The sequence below is a fragment of the Anthonomus grandis genome, chromosome 22 (genome assembly GCF_022605725.1).
Source record: "Anthonomus grandis grandis chromosome 22, icAntGran1.3, whole genome shotgun sequence".
NCBI lineage: Eukaryota > Metazoa > Arthropoda > Insecta > Coleoptera > Curculionidae > Anthonomus > Anthonomus grandis.
Genome location: NC_065567.1, coordinates 21,465,892 through 21,484,344, shown reverse-complemented (window position 1 = coordinate 21,484,344; position 18,453 = coordinate 21,465,892). Strand labels below are relative to the sequence as shown.

Genomic DNA, 18,453 nt, shown 5'->3' with positions numbered 1-18,453 from the left:
GGTTTTTTTTTTAAATAAATAAACAAGTTCATATACTTCTTAGAAGCATGTGTATTATTATCCTTTTCAAGACATAAAAAGAAAGCATACATGAACAAACTAAAGACAATGAACATAACAAAAATGATCAAATGATGCCATAATATAAATAATGAATTTCAAAAATTTAAAAGTCTTTTTAGCTTCTACTTATGAAACAATTTTGGATTTGTTTGTGATGGCCACATAAGTCACAACTAAGGAAACCAGTACAGCTACAAATTCACTTCTTAACCATGGTCCATTGTAAGCACCATAGTGGTTAACAGACACTGTAAATGACTCTTTTACTGATGAACTTGGCTCATTTGCTCTAAGGGCTTTTCTTACTGCACCGAAACCCTCTTCATCGAAGATTCTGATTAGATGTTCACCTCGTCTTGCTAATTTATTTTCTTCACTCCAGCTTACCTAGAAAAAAAGGAGATTTTGATAATTTATTATAACTATGATGAAAGTCATTGCAAAATATAAGAGGTGATTAATTATAGTCAGATATTTTGTATTAATTTTGCTAATATGGAGGTAGAAGCCTTATTTTATGAATAAATAAAAGAAGTAGATATTTATAACTAGGTTCTAGATCAAGCCAATTTAAAGATTTTTAACATATTTGTTATTGGTTCATATTTACTACAATTTAAAATAGTTCTATTTGGCAGTACTTGCAACTTATTTATGTTTGTTCCGCAATAAAACAGTTACCCATAGTAGTTATAGTAATGTGGTTTTATTATGCTATTAAAAATTAATTTCTTTGCTTGTAAAGACAGTTTGTACCTTAACCCTTTCGCGTCGATTGGGACATACTTGTCCCATCAAAAATGTGGTTTTTGAAAATGCAACTTTTTTTATTTGTTAGTATAGTAAGTATAGTGTGGGCTATATATGTCCCAGCAGTATATTTGTTTGGGTTTTATATGTCCCAATAGTAAAATAAACCAAGATCAAGAAAATCATATTATTTATTTTTTTCAAAAAAATACAACATTAGGAGTGATAAGATGAGAAACATTTTTTACATAGTGGTACGTCACAGGCGGAGCATAACATGACCGTCCTTTTTTCTACTTTTTGCTGGGCACAACGACGGCATCTTCTTCTGGTTTTTGAAAGGATAGGTAGATGGTCTCCAACATTAATTATATTTTTAGAGGATAGTGTGGTCCTATCAAATGATCTCTTGCGAATTAAAGCAGCATTTTCACGTCCAATTCCTATCAGTTGTTCTATCAGATTTACCAAGTATGTCAGAATCGGAGTATCTCTGTTATGAAGTTTCTTGAAGATTATCCAAGCATTAACTGCTGTGGTTAACAATAGCTTGTAATAAATTTTTTTCCACCGTTTTAATGACTTGTCAATGTCATATAGGCCTGTAAGTTGATCGGACAGGTCTATGCCCCCCATAAAGGAATTATATGTGTGTATTGCTTCGGGACAACTTAGTGTCATTTTTTTACCATCTTTACCACTCCTTGCAACCTCAACTACATGATTAGTAAGTATGACAGTTACTCAGGACCATTACTTCTTTAGTATCCATCCAATTGAATGCTATTGTACCATAATTATTGCAAAGACACTGCATGTCTCATCTTTTCACTGTCTTTTTATCAAATTGCTCAAATTTCAGCATATTCTTTTGAGTGGTTATGCAAGTTCCAAGTTGAGGGAAAGGTAAAGTGTTTATTAAATTTACAGAAGTAAAAAAACGGTCATAACAAATAAGTACCTGGTTATCTCTTAAAGTACTATCCTAAAGTACTACCTATTCTAAAACAATTGACTGCACTGCTTGAATATTTTGTTGAAAAGCATTGCTGAATGCGGGACAACAGGCTATATAAAAATCATTACATAATGTACCATCAGTATCTTTTGAAAGTTGGATGGGACACATATATGACCCAACAGTAATTTCAGTCTATTAATTTACAAAATAAAGTCGACGCAAAAGGGTTAAACAACAAAAAATTAAATAAAAACCCATTTTTCTTACTCACTTTACTAATGACATACTCACAATAATCATACACAACAATCATCTCTAACTTTAATCCTTCATCAAGAGTTGTAGAAAGAACGATATAATATGTGACTTAGAGTTAAAAAAGATGACAGTGTCATCAATAAATTGATGTATTTGGCAAAATTTTAAGCTTGATGTTATGTCAGTGATATACAAAGCAAATAACCCCATAAATAGGTTTACATTTTTAGATAATTTTCACATAATTAGTTTTCAGAAAAACTATTATTGCATTTGACCATTTGATATATCTCAGATAAGTAAGATTCAAAAAAAGATAAGACTATTTCACTATATTTCATTAATACTTATGTAATATTATACTATACTATAATTGAATCACATGAGTGGTGATATCTTCTAAAACCAGATTAATTTTTATTTTTTATATCATTTTTCAGTACAGAATCTTATCTATTGTGCATAAATAAATAGTTCAACTAATTTTTGTAATTTCAATTGCTCGAAGCATATTTATAGAGCAATAATGTTCTTGCTGCCTAAGGTTTTGTGCTTTTGGAATAGGTTTTACAATTGAGCACTTCAGGTTTTTTGGTATTTTATTATCTTTCAGAGTTGAGTTTATAAATCTATTCCATAAGAACCTACCTTGAATCTGAGAAAGAATCTGTTGAAACACTAATTTTCTTAACAAATGCACCTAAATTAACAAAAAGAAGAACATTAAATAGACAAAAAGAAGAGGAATCCATGGTACTTGTGTCATTTAAGTCACTATATTGATCAACATTTTGGGGTGTATGTAAATTTAATAATAAATTAAAATGTGAATGTTTAGTAACGAGACTGAATTCCTGTTATCTTACAGTAGGGCATCTTAAATTATGAAACAGTTTTACCACTAACCAAAACTCTTTATTTCACTCTTGATACATGTTTCTCTCAAGATTTTAGTATCTTTTATAACCTGCTTAGAAAGGTTGCTTGCTTGCTTGGCTGTTAAAAGATTTTTTGTGCCATAATGTTGTTGTCTATGGTTAATTTTTTGTAACAAAAATAAAAATTTGTGGATGTGATATTTGCCTTTTTTATGGCATCTTTAATTTTTTTTTTTAATAGTAATTGACATGTCATCTACAAACTGACATAGGTGGTTCAAATTTGATATACCTAACTCTTGAAACAGGTCATTACTAAAGACATAAAGGTATGTCACCATGAGGGACTCTACATTTAGTCATAAGAAATTGAGGTTTAAATGGGTAGTTAATATATCATTCCAGCTATTTATTTGTGTGTTACATAGCATAGCTTGTAACTTAGATCTCAGAATTGTTTCAGGTTTTTACACAGACACTTCCATATGGTATATTAGGAAATTTTATACTGCAACTTAAAGAACTAGAACTGAATATAGTGTTCCAGCTGTTTATATAAAATAAATGTAAAATAATAATGTGGAAAACCTGTACTTATCTTAGTAAGCAATGGAAAACTAACCAAACTTACCTGGTAAGTGTCAGGTGCTACTTGGGCAACAGGGACAATACTGCCATCTTCCAGCTCAGCATACAAATTGGAAACATCTCCAGAAGAGCATTTTACTTGGAAATCGGCAATATAAGCGATATGGGTTACAATAGTGGCATCTTGAGTGGTAAAGGATTTTGAGGTTACTTGTGGATTTGTGCAGGCCAAGCTTAATCCGGACAGGAAAACCACCAAGAGGGAAGAAAACAACAAGTTTCGCCACATTTTAGTTAAGGTATTGGTAAGTTTAAGTTACTATCACACAAGTTTCAGTCAGGAATAAACTGTTTTCTGTGGCCACGTAGAGCCAAATATGAGAAATTTTGAATATATTTGACAACTCACTGTAATCGTGTGAAAGTGCCATGATGCCGAATTGGTGAACATGTACACGTGTATATATATTACGATGATGCCGTTTCTGTAGTTGCTTAATGTCATTATACTTTAGTTATGGCTACGACAACAAGATGGCGCTTAAAAGATTTCTTCCTTCAAATTTATTAACTGGTAATTAGTATATTAATGGTTTGCAATTTATGATGAATTTATTAATTAGCAACCTACTTTATCTTATTTTCATTATTATTTTTTTTGCAAACACATTGGAAATGTGTGATGTGAAGAGTGCTCACTGGCACAAAATCAAAGAGAACAGAACAAAAATTAACTAAGGACACTATATAAAGTAGGTAACTTTTAAAGCTATTAAAAGAATCTATATCTCATTTTAGTATGATTTTATTACTCTCATACTTCATTCTATTCATATAGGAAAACTATAAGGAGAACTAACTTAGAGTTGAATAAATTGAATGTGAATTTGTAATAAACTAAAAAAAATTATATAAACCGCTAAAATACTTGCTGCTTATTAAACCAAAAATATGTTTGTTTTCTGTGAAAAACTAATAAAAATCAATAATAAGATGTCTTTGCGACATCGCACTGATCGTCTATGATGTCATGGATAGTGTAAAACTCCTTTAAGCTTTGACGTTGACAGTTTGGCAGAATGATACCCTGTCTTCTCAGAGCCAACAGTGTGGCCAACAACAAGGAAGTTTTGCTCTTAGGGAAATTTAAATCACTACCGGAGGAAATAACGAAAGATTTGTTCAAAGGAAATTTTAATAATTAAGAATTCTTGAAATTTGATCTTTATGTATTGTTTTTTTCGTAAAGCCTCTACTAGAAAACATTTTCTAGGGACATATTGGGAGGTCCAAGGAATGTTGGCGACACTGGTCCAACTGTCATATAACGACGTATAGATTTGGTGATGTTTACGTTTTCTAAAATAGTATTCAATTAAAATTTTTAAAACGTTTTGGAGAAAGCCGGCCGAAAAACTATAAATTATATAGTTACAAGGACAATGGGTAAATACTCTAATAATTTATATATTTGTTAACTCTTATGTGAAGAGTTTTAATTGAACTTCTCCATAGTTTTCATGTAAATCCACCCCATTAGATCAAAAAACTCCTAATTTGTATTAAAATTGTATGATTTTAATAGAATTTAAACCATTCTGTTATAACAGCAAAATAGAGTAAAATATCATATTTATTTCCTTTCTAGGATAGCGTAAAGGTATGCAATAAATAATTGTAGAGTCCAAAAGCTAAAAGTTGCATGTCGGCAACTTGTACACAGTTTTAATGCCCCTAGTATTATACATTTTTTACAACCCAAAAACTTACATACAGTGTGGTGACTTTAACTGGAATAAATTCAGTTAAAACTAATCAAATTTTATCTCGCAAAATTCCTGAGACCCGTCGATTTTTGTTTATTTTTTTTCACATTTCAAGATAGTTTTTGTATTTTTTCACCTACAGGGGGGGGTCCAAATTAACCCCAACTTTTTTTTTCAAATGGAAAGCCACTTTTTTTAAACTCTCATTGAAAAGAGCCCTTTTTCCTGATTAAATTTCCCTATTTACTTTTGTGATTATCTAAAGGAGAAATACGAAAAAGAAATAAAAACCATTAAATTATTAAAAGTCTTTAAATATTTTGTGTTGGTAAATTTTTGGTGTGTTTGTTTATTTTATTGGTATCGAGACATTTCCTGACATTGTTGTAGTGTCACTGTTAAAGTGAATTTCAACCAGTTGTTAAATAAGTTAACTTATATTGAAAAAATGCCTTATTTAACTGAATCCCACAAGATTGAAATCTTAATGATGATTGGTTATGGGGACAGAAGTCGAACTCAGCTAGAGGTTGTTCACTTATTCAGGCAGAAATATCCAGATTTGCCACCTATTAACCAAGGTACGGTTAGTAAAATCGAAAGCAGATTTCAAGAAGTTGGGCATGTGAGGGATGTTTCAAGACAAAGGTCTTCTAAAATCAGTAGAAACACCCAATTAAATGTATTCTTAGCGATGAAAGAAAATCCGGTAACTGCAGCCAGAAGAGTAGCTCGCGAAAACTCTATTCATCATAAATCTGTGCTAAAAATTTTAAAAAGTGCAAACAAACGACCTTATAAAATGCAACCCGTTTAAGAGTTATTGGAAGACAATCCATATCGCAGAGTTCAGTTCTGTGAATTAATAATGAACGCCATTGACGAAAATCGCATATCTTCGGAGTGGATCCTTTTTTCTGATGAGGCTACATTCACCCCAAATGGCCATGTTAATAAGCAGAACTGTCGCTACTGGTCTGACGAGAACCCACACTGGGTAAGGGAAACTAATACACAATATCCCCAGAAAACTAATGTTTGGGCTGGCATAATTGGCAGGCAAGTTATAGGGCCCATATTCTTCAATGATACTTTAACTGGGGAAAGATATCCAGAATTTCTTGAACATGAACTAGTTCCAGCCTTACGTGCCTTATATCCAAGTCAGTTCGATCCAGATTTGTATGATGAAAGAATCTGGATGCAACAAGATGGTGCTCTCCCACATTATGCCCGTAATGTACGCCAGTATTTAGATGACAATTTTCCAAACAGATGGATTGGTAGAAGGGGTGCAATCGAGTGGCCGGCACGTTCTCCCGATCTCACCCCACTTGATTTTTTTCTGTGGGGACATTTGAAAAGTTAAATTTATATGAGCAAACCAGGAAACCTAGACGAACTCAAAGAACGTATTAGGCAAGAAATCCGACAAATATCTCCAGAAGTGTTAGAAAATGTCAGAAACGAATTTTATTATCGTCTTGGCTTTGCCAACAAGTAAATGGTGCTCATTTTGAGCGTCTTATACATTAAACGCAACTTTTAATAATTTAATGGTTTATTTTTTTTTCGTATTTCTCCTTTAGATAATCACAAAAGTAAATAGGTTTCTTTTGTGAAGTATCACAAAAGAAAAAGGGCTCTTTTCAATGAGAGTTTAAAAAAAATGGCTCTCCATTTGAGAAAAAAAAGTTTGGGTTAATTTGGACCCCCCTGTAGGTGAAGAAATACAAAAACTATGTTGAAATGTGAAAAAAAATAAACAAAAATCGACGGGTCTCAGGAATTTTGCGAGATAAAATTTGATTTTTCTTAACTGAATTTATTCCAGTTAAAGTCATCACACTGTATACCTAACATTATAAAATACAATTTACAGCTGTTGCTATTTCAAAATTAATTATTCTTATTAATTCTAATTAAACATTATTCTATAATAATATGTACTACTATTATAAAAAGCTACCACTAAATATTTCCTGAAAGTACCTACCTATTATAAAATAGAGATATGGGTCTTTTTCATTCAATAAGGCTATCCTATATGGTCTTGTCTTTTGGGGAAATTCAACAGATTGGGTACAAGTTTTTAAAATGCAAAAAACTGCAATAAGAATATTGTATAATAAAAATCGTACTGACAGTTGTAGACCTTTATTTAAACAATTACAAATTTTAACAATAATTAAGCTTGTATATTTACCAATGGTGTTGTATATAAAAACAACACATCTTTCTAAATTTGGTACAGTTGGAAATAAACATACACTTGACATGATACTTGACATAGCAGTTTCTTGATGTTTCCACAACATTGACGAAACTTAACTCAAATTCGTTCAATTGTTGTATAGAGTCTCCCACTACCAATATTTAGAAATAATATAGAAATGTATTTGCGAATGCTCCAAATGTAATTTAGGCAAGTAAAACAATATTATTATTATTAATAATTTGGCCTCATTTTCAGTTGCTTCTACAAAATCATCACTTATAATGGCAAGCCTTTGTTGCTTGGTGTTATTATCTTCTATACATACTTGGAAATCTCTTCTCGCCTCTACTAGTCATCACACCCTACTTGGAGGACTGCTAGGATCTCTACTCTTCACCTTTACTTTAACTGTGATAGGAAATTTGGAATCTTTGTATTTTGGAAAGTATTATACTATGGGGATCTTTCCAGAAAGTAATGATTCCTCTCAGCCAAATAGTATTTTGAATAACAATTTGTTTTTTTTAGTATTGTTAGCTTTATTACTAGCAGTATCTGCTGCCACAAGTATTCATAGAGTAGCTGGTACATCTTGGTAAGTTTCTTTATTATGTTTCGAACAATATTTCACATTATTAAAAAATACTTTTCCTTTTAGCTTCCTACTATCCATGTTGGCACTATATTACATTAATGATTACTCTCAGAAATACTATGAGGCACCTACCGTCCAAGTTGTCTTAACTACTAAGAAAAAAAAGAACTTATGAAACCGTAGAAAAAGGAGTGTCTCCCTTCAATCCCAGTCAGATTGAGGTTTGATAAATATCAACTTTCCATTAATTGTTTATATAAAAATTTTGAATCACATATTCATATGAAATATATATAGTATTCAATATACATATAAAGTAACCATTTGTGAATCTCCATAATGTTATGTTGCCCAGTAAGATTTTATACTTTTATATATATTTTGGTTTAATTATTGTGTTTTTTCTTTGAATATTTCAGAAGTATATTTATTTATAATTATATATTTTGAAATGTGTGTTTAATTTATTTTTGAGGGTTGATTTATATTTTAATAAAGTGATAATTTCTTTTTAACTTCTTCCATCTAATAGTATAATTTTACACTGCCACCTGATTACTGCACTCGTCTCAACATAGATTCTATATTATATCGCACCGCACAATTAAAAAACCTAAAATGGATCTTTGGTGGCATGAAAGGAAAATAATACCAGCAATATTTATTGTCTATATGAACATTAGTTACTATCTATTTATAAATACATAATTATTAAATATCATAAAATTATTAACATTAATAATAATAGTAATAAAATTGACACAAAAACAATTAACTGTAACAATGTAAAACCATTATTAGTTGCTGGTAGGTATAACTGACACTTATTAATACTACTGCTAGCAAGTACATTTCTAGCTTCTTCTCCAATCTGCTTGTGCACTCTATCATCTTGTGGATGTATATGTTCCTTGGGAGTCATCAGGAGTTCAACCTAAAATAAATTGGAATAAATTCACTTAGTAGCGTACACTTATCATGGTGTAGACTTACTTCAGACCCCCAGGTACACTGGGGACTCTCTGCAGACTGCAGTCGAGCTTAAATAAGCTGTGTGAGTCATGGTGAGACTGTGACATGCTAGTGTTTAAACCAAAAAGCATTTCATTTGGTTGCGCAGTTCTTCTCCTTATTTTGGAACGGGTTTGAGGAACCTGTGGTTCAGGAACTTGCAGGCTTTGGAAGGAAAGTATTTATTATAGACATATTATTGTTATATTAAAATGTTATGCTTTACCGAGACTCAGGTGGAATAGGAGAAGAAGATCTAGAAGAATTGTTGGAGCTAGTGATATCATTGCTGTTACTGGAAACGCTCGTTACTAATTCCTTGGAAAATATAGGAATCTCATTGTGCAAAAGGTGGTCTAGCAGTTGGCCTTTCACATTTGCCTCTTGTTGCAGCTGAAATACACAAATTGGTATGTTTTTCTTGTGCGGTATATTGTACGTTTGGTTACCTCTACTAAGTTAGCCTCATTTTCTCTTAGCTTGGCATCCCTTTGTGCCACAGCATGGCTTTGGGCCAATGTCATGTTGTAAAGCTTCTGTATTATATATTTGGCCTCTCCGATATCATATACTGAAGCAACGATTTGTTCTAGCCCAGCAGTGTCTGCTGGGTCCAAATTTTTTTCTATGTCAATAACGTTCTGTTGAGTCTCAGCGATGATTTCTTGGACGTAGTTAATGTTTTCTTTGATATCTTCTATGTAGCTATCTAGCTGCATGATGTCTTGATCCTTTTGGACGGCTATTTTTCGTCTTTCTTCTAAAATCTCTAGTTCCTTCCCTAAAATGTAATAAACATTTCAATTTATTTCCGAAATTAAATTGCCCTAGAAAATTCATGAATATTTAAACTTAATAAGCTCCACTGTTATTTATGAGACAAAAATAGATTCCCTATAAAGCTATTTCAATATTAATATTAGAGCAATGAACTTCAAAGAAAATTAGTAACTCACCAAGTGCTTCTCGCTTTTCCAAGAAGTGCTCCATGCGGACTTCCTGTTCAACTAACCCACGCCGGCTTAAAGCGATATTATTAACAGATTTCTCAACCTGCAACCATTTCTGCTTTGCTGTTTTTTCGGAAAATGCTTTAGTAGGTACCCGTCCGGCCGCTTTTAGGCTAAGACGACCTCTTTGGCTTTTTCTTAATACTGATACTTCTTCCTGTTTCCTTTTTAACACTTGATCTCTTATTCGTCTCTCGTTTTCCATAGTCCTTATAACATTCGCATTTTTTCTAGTTTCTTTACGCAATTTGGCAATTTCTCTTTCTCGTTTTAACTCAGCCTCCTTGTGTTTTTGAGCTTCTTCTTTCATTTTAATAATCAGCCTGACCTTGGCCCTTTTCATTTCCAAGAGTTCATCTTTGTACCCTTTGAGCGTTTGTTCATACTGGCTTTGATTCCTGACTAGTCTCACGTGTTCTTTTTGTGCTGCTTGTAGTCTTTTTAATTCTCTCTGCATGTCATTAATTTTTCTTGTGTAGTCTTCCTTAATTTTCTTTATTTTATCAGAAGGTTCTGAATGGGAACTGTACCTGTGTAGAACCTTATCTCTTTCTTCCTGAGTATTTTGAATTCGGTGTTGCAGCTGCATTAGTTTATCCTCATAGTGTTGTCTCATCGTCTGCATTCGCCTTTGAGAAAGCTCCAACTCGTCTATTAACTTTTGCTTCATATCAATATCGTTTGTTAGTGTGATTAGTTCATCGTTAAGTTCATTATTAACATCTTCATTATCACTGGTGGACTCATCTTCACTATTACCGCCGTCGCTGTCTTGATCTAACTCCATAGATCGTCGATTAAGTACTTCTTTTTCTTTTTGCAGGTTCTTCTTTGCTATTTCCAACAAGGAAGTCTGTTCATCTATCATTGATGAGCTCATTAGCATAGATTGTCTCTGAGGACTTTGTGACCGACTAAGTTGTTTCCTTAACTGTTCGCATGTATTGTTAGATTCCATTAGTTTTGCTCGTAACTCTTCGATTTCTTTTAGGTATGCCTGTACCATATCAGCTACTTCGCTGTTAGTGCCACTGTTGATCCAACCACCCATAGCTTTTTCTGCAAGAAGACTTGTATTTCTGAGTGTAAGCGAATCAATGGTTTCTTGCATAGCTTTGACTCTGGTACGCAGGTTACTTATCTCTCCCTGCAGCATATTATTTTCGTAAAACATATCGTTTACAGATTCACTTCCATCTTCACCAATTATTCTTTTACCTTGTTTATACTCGACCAACTCTAGCTGCAACTGAGCTATCTGTTGTCTCAACTGGCAAATCGTTTTTGAACTCTTATCCTGATTAATAAATATTTTGTTCTTAATATTACGTGCTCGATTAGCGTACTTCAGTGTATTCAGAGTCTCCATAAAGTCTCTGTCACTGGGACTAACGCAAGCTATCATCACAGTCTGACTATTACCACCTAAACTATCTTGTAAAAGCCTCGTGAGCTTTGAATCCCTATAAGGTATGTGCAAGGCTCTCTTGGTTTTATCTCCTAAAGCCGAGATAACATTTCCTAAAGCTAATAAACCACAGTTAATAGATATCCCCTCCTTTTGCCTCTCACCAGTTGCCCCAGTGCGTTTAAGTCTCTCAGATCCAGCCAAATCTACAAAGTGAAATTTGGCACTAAGTGTCTCGAAGTCATTAGATATAACGTTCTCCTCCTCCGAAGGTACTAGCCTTTGTTGCTTTACATGAAGGGTGAATATCGCATGTGATCTTGATGACTGGGTGTTCATTTGGGTACTGGCTGTTGTACGAGAGAGAGCTCCTAGTCGTAGACATTGTAAAGCTTCTTCAGCGGATTGGACTGTTTTGAATGTCACTCCTTTAACTTGGATGCCCCCATAAGGGTCTTCGTGGATTTTATAGACCTTTTCCTGAAGAAAAATTGTAAATAAAACGATAAATGTCTTATGAATTGGATGTTACCTTAGTGTAAGAAGGGTTAAACAAGTCAATGACTTCTTCATTGTAGAGCTCCATGAATTGGACCATGACCTTGAACTCAGGTGCCAATATTCCAATTTCATGAGCTTTATCGATTCGAGATTGGATGCCATCGAAAAGGTGATGAATGGCCCTGGGGATTATTCCTTTTTGTTCCATTGGTAGTTCAACATCAAATCCTGTGCCCATGGTGTAGGTTTTCCCGGATCCTGTTTGGCCATAAGCAAGAATAGTGGCATTATAGCTAAAAAAAAAAGATTGTAAATTTTAAATAAATTGAGTAAAATATGCTGTTTAGTAAGTTTTATTTATACTGCATTTCAAATAGGTAGAGAGTAATAAAATGTAAATTTCCGAGAATTTAGGTAAACTTAGTACCTAGTCAATGAATAAGTTGAGAAAGAAAGATAGGGTTCGAACGCTATAAGAAGGGTACAGGTAGATGCGATTTTTAAATGTAACAGAAATTAGCATACACTCCCATGAAACTTGATTCGCCAAAGCGGATTTTTGGACGGCGGCCATCTTAGGGTGACTTGACATTAGGAAAATTTGACAGTAAAGATGTTAGTGACACTGTTGACAGTTTTGACGTTGACTTTTTAATTTTGGGAAGCGCCTCGTAGGTTGGGTTGGGTTGGGAAAAGTTTGCACAAAAGACCTAGAATTTGGAATGAGGTAAGTTTTCTAGACATAGGGTTCCTTGGTGGAGATAACATCAATAGTCAAATGGAAAGAACTAGAGCTGGTAAGAATTTTTAGGTACTTAAAAATTAACTACTACTGAAGTTAACCTGTCTTTGTTTTCAAAATGTATTAATTTAATTTTGTTTTTTTGTCTTACTTTCTTGCCTCTTGACTGGGATAAAATTAATTTATATATATATTTCCAATTTTTTATATATATTTAAAGTTTTGCTATTTTTCTAAAAATAACAACAAAAACACCAGGATTGTCTATTTCTTTGGCACAAGTAAGAATATCTAAGTTATTACTTGTCTAGGGACTTATAAAAATTAACATTTTTTCACATTTCCTATAAACCCCATGTTAAAGAAAGCATGGATGGAGGTATGTCAGGTTAGTTCATTTGTGTAGAGTTGCGTAGATCGAATGGTATTTAACACTAATATACACTATTCGATCTTAGAGGATTTATTTTAATATACAACATCTATGCACTACAAGACTGACATTGACATTAATGACAGAAGACTAAAGATACGTTTACATATTATTACTAGCTACAGATCCAAGAAATGTATACATCAACAATTTGCAACTACTTAAAATTTGTTTCGACCATTTCTGCCTCAAATAATAAGGATCATCAGCTTCTGTGTCAAGGCGTGCTACCTGCACTCTGTGAAAATAATTAATTTCGCAATGCAAACTATGAAAATGGGATATATTATTGGAGGGTCATCCTGTACTTCTTTTCCATACTTGAAATGGGTTTATTATTCTCTACCTATTTGAAATAGACTAAAAATACTAATAACAAAAAAGGGCTCCCTACTGATTGTCTGGTCGTCACTTGAGGACATCTCTAGACAAACTCCTTAACATTAATTATGTTAAATTAAATTAAAATCTCAAGGATTCCAAGCCAAACCCAATCCCCAACCTAATTAAAAAAAATGAATTTTTCGTGTTCTGGCATATAAAATATTTGGGTGCGACATTTACCCTATAGCGCTGTAGCAAAGGTTGTTGCGTGCCCCTATACAAACCTATTTTTAGTCTTAAATATCATTTTTTTACCATAATACAGGGCATTTAAAGCTACTTCTGACAATAGCACTTATGATTAATAATTCGCTATGGGGCTGTATACACTGTGTTTACCGAGAAACCGTAGCATGTAGGCAGATATGAAATAAACTTCTATAAGAATAAATTTAATATGGTGTTATTAGTTCTGCTACCCACTTGCCGAGCATTTTAAGGACTCCTTAGGCGGCTGGTACTTGATGGAATATCTAATGATTCCTTTAAAGCAGATTTTAAATAATTGAATAATATGAGAAAAATTGGAGCAGGCTAATCCAGAATCAGGTATGCAGTATCCAAGCAGTATCTTATATTTACAGTATCCGTTCATGGATTATAATTTTATGACAAATTTTCCAGCCTTAAGGAAACCAATAAACAAAAATGGAGATAACAGTTTCGTCAATAAGCACCTGGATGGTTTCATCATCAGGAACAAGATGTATAGCGTGTGTAATTATCTAAAATGTTTCATGTCACGGTTCCAATCAATTGGATAGGAAATGCTAGATATTATCTAATTAGGCAACGTACAAGTACTGAAACGAATTTTTTTTTAACCTTTCCACGACGTTGCAATACACGACGTACAAATTAGCTACACAGATGAAAGTGTTTTGCCATTGAAAAGGAACAACTACATTTATGTTATTGCCTATTGTAACATTGTAGAATTTGTTTTTAACGTACTATTAATTTTATACGTGACGTACACAGCTTGTATTTAAATTTTGTTTTACGTACATTAATGTCAATTATATACTTAACTAAATATTGGGAAATAAATGGTCGTTTTAGCTACCCTGTATTTGGCGTTTGCAATAAATCAAATCTCACATTCTTTGATAAATGTCACGCTAACATTATGGGCAAAATCACGCGAATAGATTTCTACATTTGTTAGTTTAGTTGTAAAACAGATTTGACCCATATTTGTGACTATAGACTAGTTTAATGGACAAAACTAGGTCTTGAGGGAAGTTTGTTCGAGAAATAAAGGTGAAGTTTTGTTTGTAAATGTGTCTGATAAATATTCAATTTAATGGTAAAATCAATATCGGAATGACGGTAGTTGGATCAGGTTCAGAATAATTTTGGCCAAGAATTACGTAGAAACATATATGAAGCTTATATGGGAATCGTATGTCGGCCATCTTGCTTGGCAATAGTGAGAGAACGTTATGACGTTTTTGACACTGACTGATGGAACATCATTTGTCATATCATTTGAGTTTCGTTTTTCATGCCGTAAGCGTGAGTTCAGTGTATTTTAAGAATGCTATTTTAAATTAATTACTTTTTTTCGTAAAATGTGTTTATTTCAATACCAGGAGTTATGTTTTAATTTATTTGCAGCAATTCCAGGTTTCGGGTCTAAAGAAGAAAGAGAAAATCTGATTTTATTTATTACTGTTAACTTTTTGTATTATCAATTTTTAGTCTTTAATAAAATCAAGTTCAATTGGTTTCAATCAAGATGTTTCACCTTTCAAACATTTAATTTTTACTTGATCTTCATAAATACATATTACGAAATGTCTGATCACTCATTTTTCACAACCAAAAAATAGATTAAAATTTTCTTGTAAATATCCATCATGTAACAGTATGTACAGGGTCTTTCACCATATATTGACCACCCCCTTACAGGGGTAATGCGAAAAGTTAAAAAAAATTTAATACAAAACTTTTGGGGTTTTACTTTAAATTTTTGAATCAATGTCAAAAATATTTTTTTTCGTTTAGAAACGTCAAATTTTGACAGATGATCAGTTTTTTCTTATGGATCACCCTGTATATGACTTCATAGTTAAAAAGAGCCGAATTTTCTGATTTCAAATATATATAGTTTAACTATGTTTTATTAAACCGTTTCGGAAATATCGGGCTCCAAACTTTAAAAAAATAATATATTGAAGATCTTGCTAAGCGCTGCATTGTTATTGTTTGGCGTTTTTTTTTTTAAGATAAATGAATTGAGTAGAAACAATAAAAACAGAAGATTTATTATTACTAAGGTGATATTTAGCATCTTTTTGTTGACAGGGATACATTATTTTAACAATTGTTAAATTTTAATTTAGACGTAATTATAACTATAACTGCTCTATATGACTACCACCATTATCAATACAGTTTATATAATCCTGCTCAATTTTGTGTATTGTATTCCTTATAAATTGTCTATGATTTATATTTTTATATTGCGGGTATTTAAGCAAATAATTTTTTTTGTCAGACATTCATTTCAGAAATGATGTTTTTTACTTCAGACTATATCTTTCATTTTGGACAGTTAAATCAATGATTCTATGTTAATTTTTATAGCAGTAGTTTCAAGCAGATACGACTCATGTTTTTAATATTTTATTCTAAATTCATTTTATAATTCCAGGCTGTTGAGACATATAGCAATTCAGCTGTAATGATCGTATAGATACATTTTGGTATAAAGTGCTTATAGGTTTATATCCCTATTTAATTAACCATATATTCCAAAAACCAAAGTTTCTGCACATTCTACATAACTAATGATTTGAATACGATGAATACGAAAAGTGGTACAGTCACTGACGAAGAGATAGAAGCAAAACTGAAGATACTAAGACAAGGAATCTGAGGCACTTCTAGGCACTATTAAAGCTCTTCCAGGCACTTGAAGGTATCAGAGAGTCTATTCTAGGCATTTGAGGTCCTTTGACTACCTGTAAAAGGTAGGAATTTTTAATCCTTCTCCAAGCACTTGACGGTAATCTGAGGGACTATTCCAGAAATCTAACGCGTTTTGACTGCCTGCAAGAGCGTTTTAAGTATTCTTCAGTCTGTTACAGGGATTTGTGTAATCTGAGACTATTCCAGAAATCTGAATCACTTTGACTACCTGGAAGAGTAGTCTAATACTCTTAAAGATCTTCTTGAATCTCATTGAGTCTCAGTAGTAATTTTTTATGTGTTTCAGGAACTGAATGTACTTTTATGCGCATTTTCAGGCTTTTAAGTAATTATTTAACTCTTATTATTAAGAGTAATATATCAATTAGTTCCAGGCATTGGAAATGTCTTATTAGGTAAATAAGTCATCTTATTGCCTACTTTTAGAGGTTTTTTTGTTTCATTTAATAGTATTTTTTGTCTTCCAGGGACTGGAAATAAATCTTGATGTTCTTTGAAGATTCTAGAGTAACTTTTTACGGTTTTCAGGCATTTTAACTCGTTCCTATGGTAGATACAGTTCTAATTTTTTTTTGTGTAAATAGGGAAAAACAAGCATTTTTACAACCCAACCAAATTTATTCTTTAAGTCGCCTTGCCTTATCAATCAATGAATGATTCCCGTGGGTACAACAATATTTATTCACTATACAAAAATGTGCTGCGTTGACTAAAAATTCTTTAAAAAGAACCCAATGTGGGTTTCACATAAACAATTCCGACGTCATCATCACACAATAGAAGGAAATAAAAACTTTATTTATTAAAATTTCAAATAAACCAGGAACTCCATAATAATATGCTATAATAATTAAATAATATCAGTCTAGTTATTAGTGGTAATGGTTAACCTTAAGCGAAATGTCTCTATATTAGAACCATCACATCGTCGTAGGGTGCCATAAAAGGAAGACATGTTATATACAAAAGCGAAACTTAAAGGTTCTTGTTACTTTTTATATGCTGAGAAATTAGATATGCATTGTAACAATACGTTGTGTTTATATGCATCAAGGTGTTAAAAAAAAGCGTCTGAAATCCACATTCGTTTGTGTAACTATGGGCCTTTCAAGTTTACTTAAAACGGGTGTAATTATAACCGTAATTATTGTTTGTACTGATTTTAATACTTATGTCTTAAATAAGGGTTAAAACTAGTCTTGTGAAAATATTAATTATTTACAAAAATAAAACTTGTTGAATAATAAAGGCGCACAAAGCAAGGGAGTCAAATTAATTTATATTAAAACATCTTCGCCTCACTTCGATATAGAGATTTTAAATTTAGGTCAACATTGATAAGGAGAATTTTCAGAAAAATGAAGACAAAAATATCAAAATTACAGTTTCACATAAATCGTCATCTAAAATAAAGGTTTTTTTTTTCTTGTAGAAATCACAAACATAGAAATTGCGATCTCCTATATAGGGTGTCAAATTCAAGGGTAACCATTGGAAAAAAAAGGTAATTATGAAGATTTTTGAAATTTTTGGATATGTCCGAAAATAATTGTTTTTTTCTTATTTTATTTTCAAAGGAATTTTCATAAAATCAATCAAATTACGCAACACTGCTCCAATTTAACCGACTGTATCTCTTTTACTTTTACCGATGTTAAAATCAAAATTATTTTTAATGAATAATTTGTTCATTAAAAAAAAATAAGTAATTTAGTCGTTGTTTATTTAGTTTAACTAAAAAATATAAAAGAATTTTTTCATTACTTTAATGTTATTTTAGTTAGTTAACTGACTAATTCATACCCCACCCAATTAACTGATTTCTTTGTAGATTTTATTTTTGATAAGTAAGTGGATATTATTTTTCAAATTATATATTTTCTTACCATGTTATTATAATTTGCATGATACAAGGGTTGGAAATCATTTTCATTTAAAGTGCTCACTGTT

The 18,453-nt window shown here is 32.1% G+C and overlaps 3 protein-coding genes across 4 annotated transcripts in view; 1 reads left to right on the top strand and 2 right to left on the bottom strand.

Moving 5' to 3' along the window:
• Nucleotides 1–33: 33 nt before the first annotated feature.
• Nucleotides 34–3,906, bottom strand: LOC126748579 (translocon-associated protein subunit delta). Its single transcript, XM_050457912.1, has 2 exons — nt 3,542–3,906; nt 34–450 (listed from the first exon to the last, which is right to left on the bottom strand). The coding sequence occupies exons 1-2, from the start codon at nt 3,785–3,787 to the stop codon at nt 190–192; spliced, it is 507 nt and encodes a 168-aa protein (XP_050313869.1). The 5' UTR covers nt 3,788–3,906; the 3' UTR covers nt 34–189.
• Nucleotides 3,907–4,785: 879 nt separating this feature from the next.
• Nucleotides 4,786–8,529, top strand: LOC126748699 (keratinocyte-associated protein 2-like). Its single transcript, XM_050458079.1, has 4 exons — nt 4,786–4,944; nt 7,738–7,956; nt 8,011–8,077; nt 8,141–8,529. Exons 1-4 carry the CDS (start codon nt 4,941–4,943, stop codon nt 8,250–8,252), a joined length of 402 nt encoding a protein of 133 aa, XP_050314036.1. The 5' UTR covers nt 4,786–4,940; the 3' UTR covers nt 8,253–8,529.
• A 208-nt stretch (nt 8,530–8,737) lies between these two features.
• LOC126748698 (kinesin-like protein KIF21A) overlaps nt 8,738–18,453 on the bottom strand; it is a 48,944-nt gene continuing 39,228 nt past the window's right edge. For both annotated transcript variants that reach the window (XM_050458078.1, XM_050458077.1), the window contains exons 4-9: nt 12,039–12,300; nt 10,045–11,986; nt 9,538–9,869; nt 9,315–9,481; nt 9,071–9,253; nt 8,738–9,011 (exon numbers count right to left, since the gene is read on the bottom strand). In XM_050458078.1, coding sequence (XP_050314035.1) covers nt 8,999–9,011; nt 9,071–9,253; nt 9,315–9,481; nt 9,538–9,869; nt 10,045–11,986; nt 12,039–12,300 — 2,899 coding nt within the window. In that variant the 3' untranslated portion in view covers nt 8,738–8,998. The remainder of the gene's footprint in view (nt 9,012–9,070; nt 9,254–9,314; nt 9,482–9,537; nt 9,870–10,044; nt 11,987–12,038; nt 12,301–18,453) is intronic.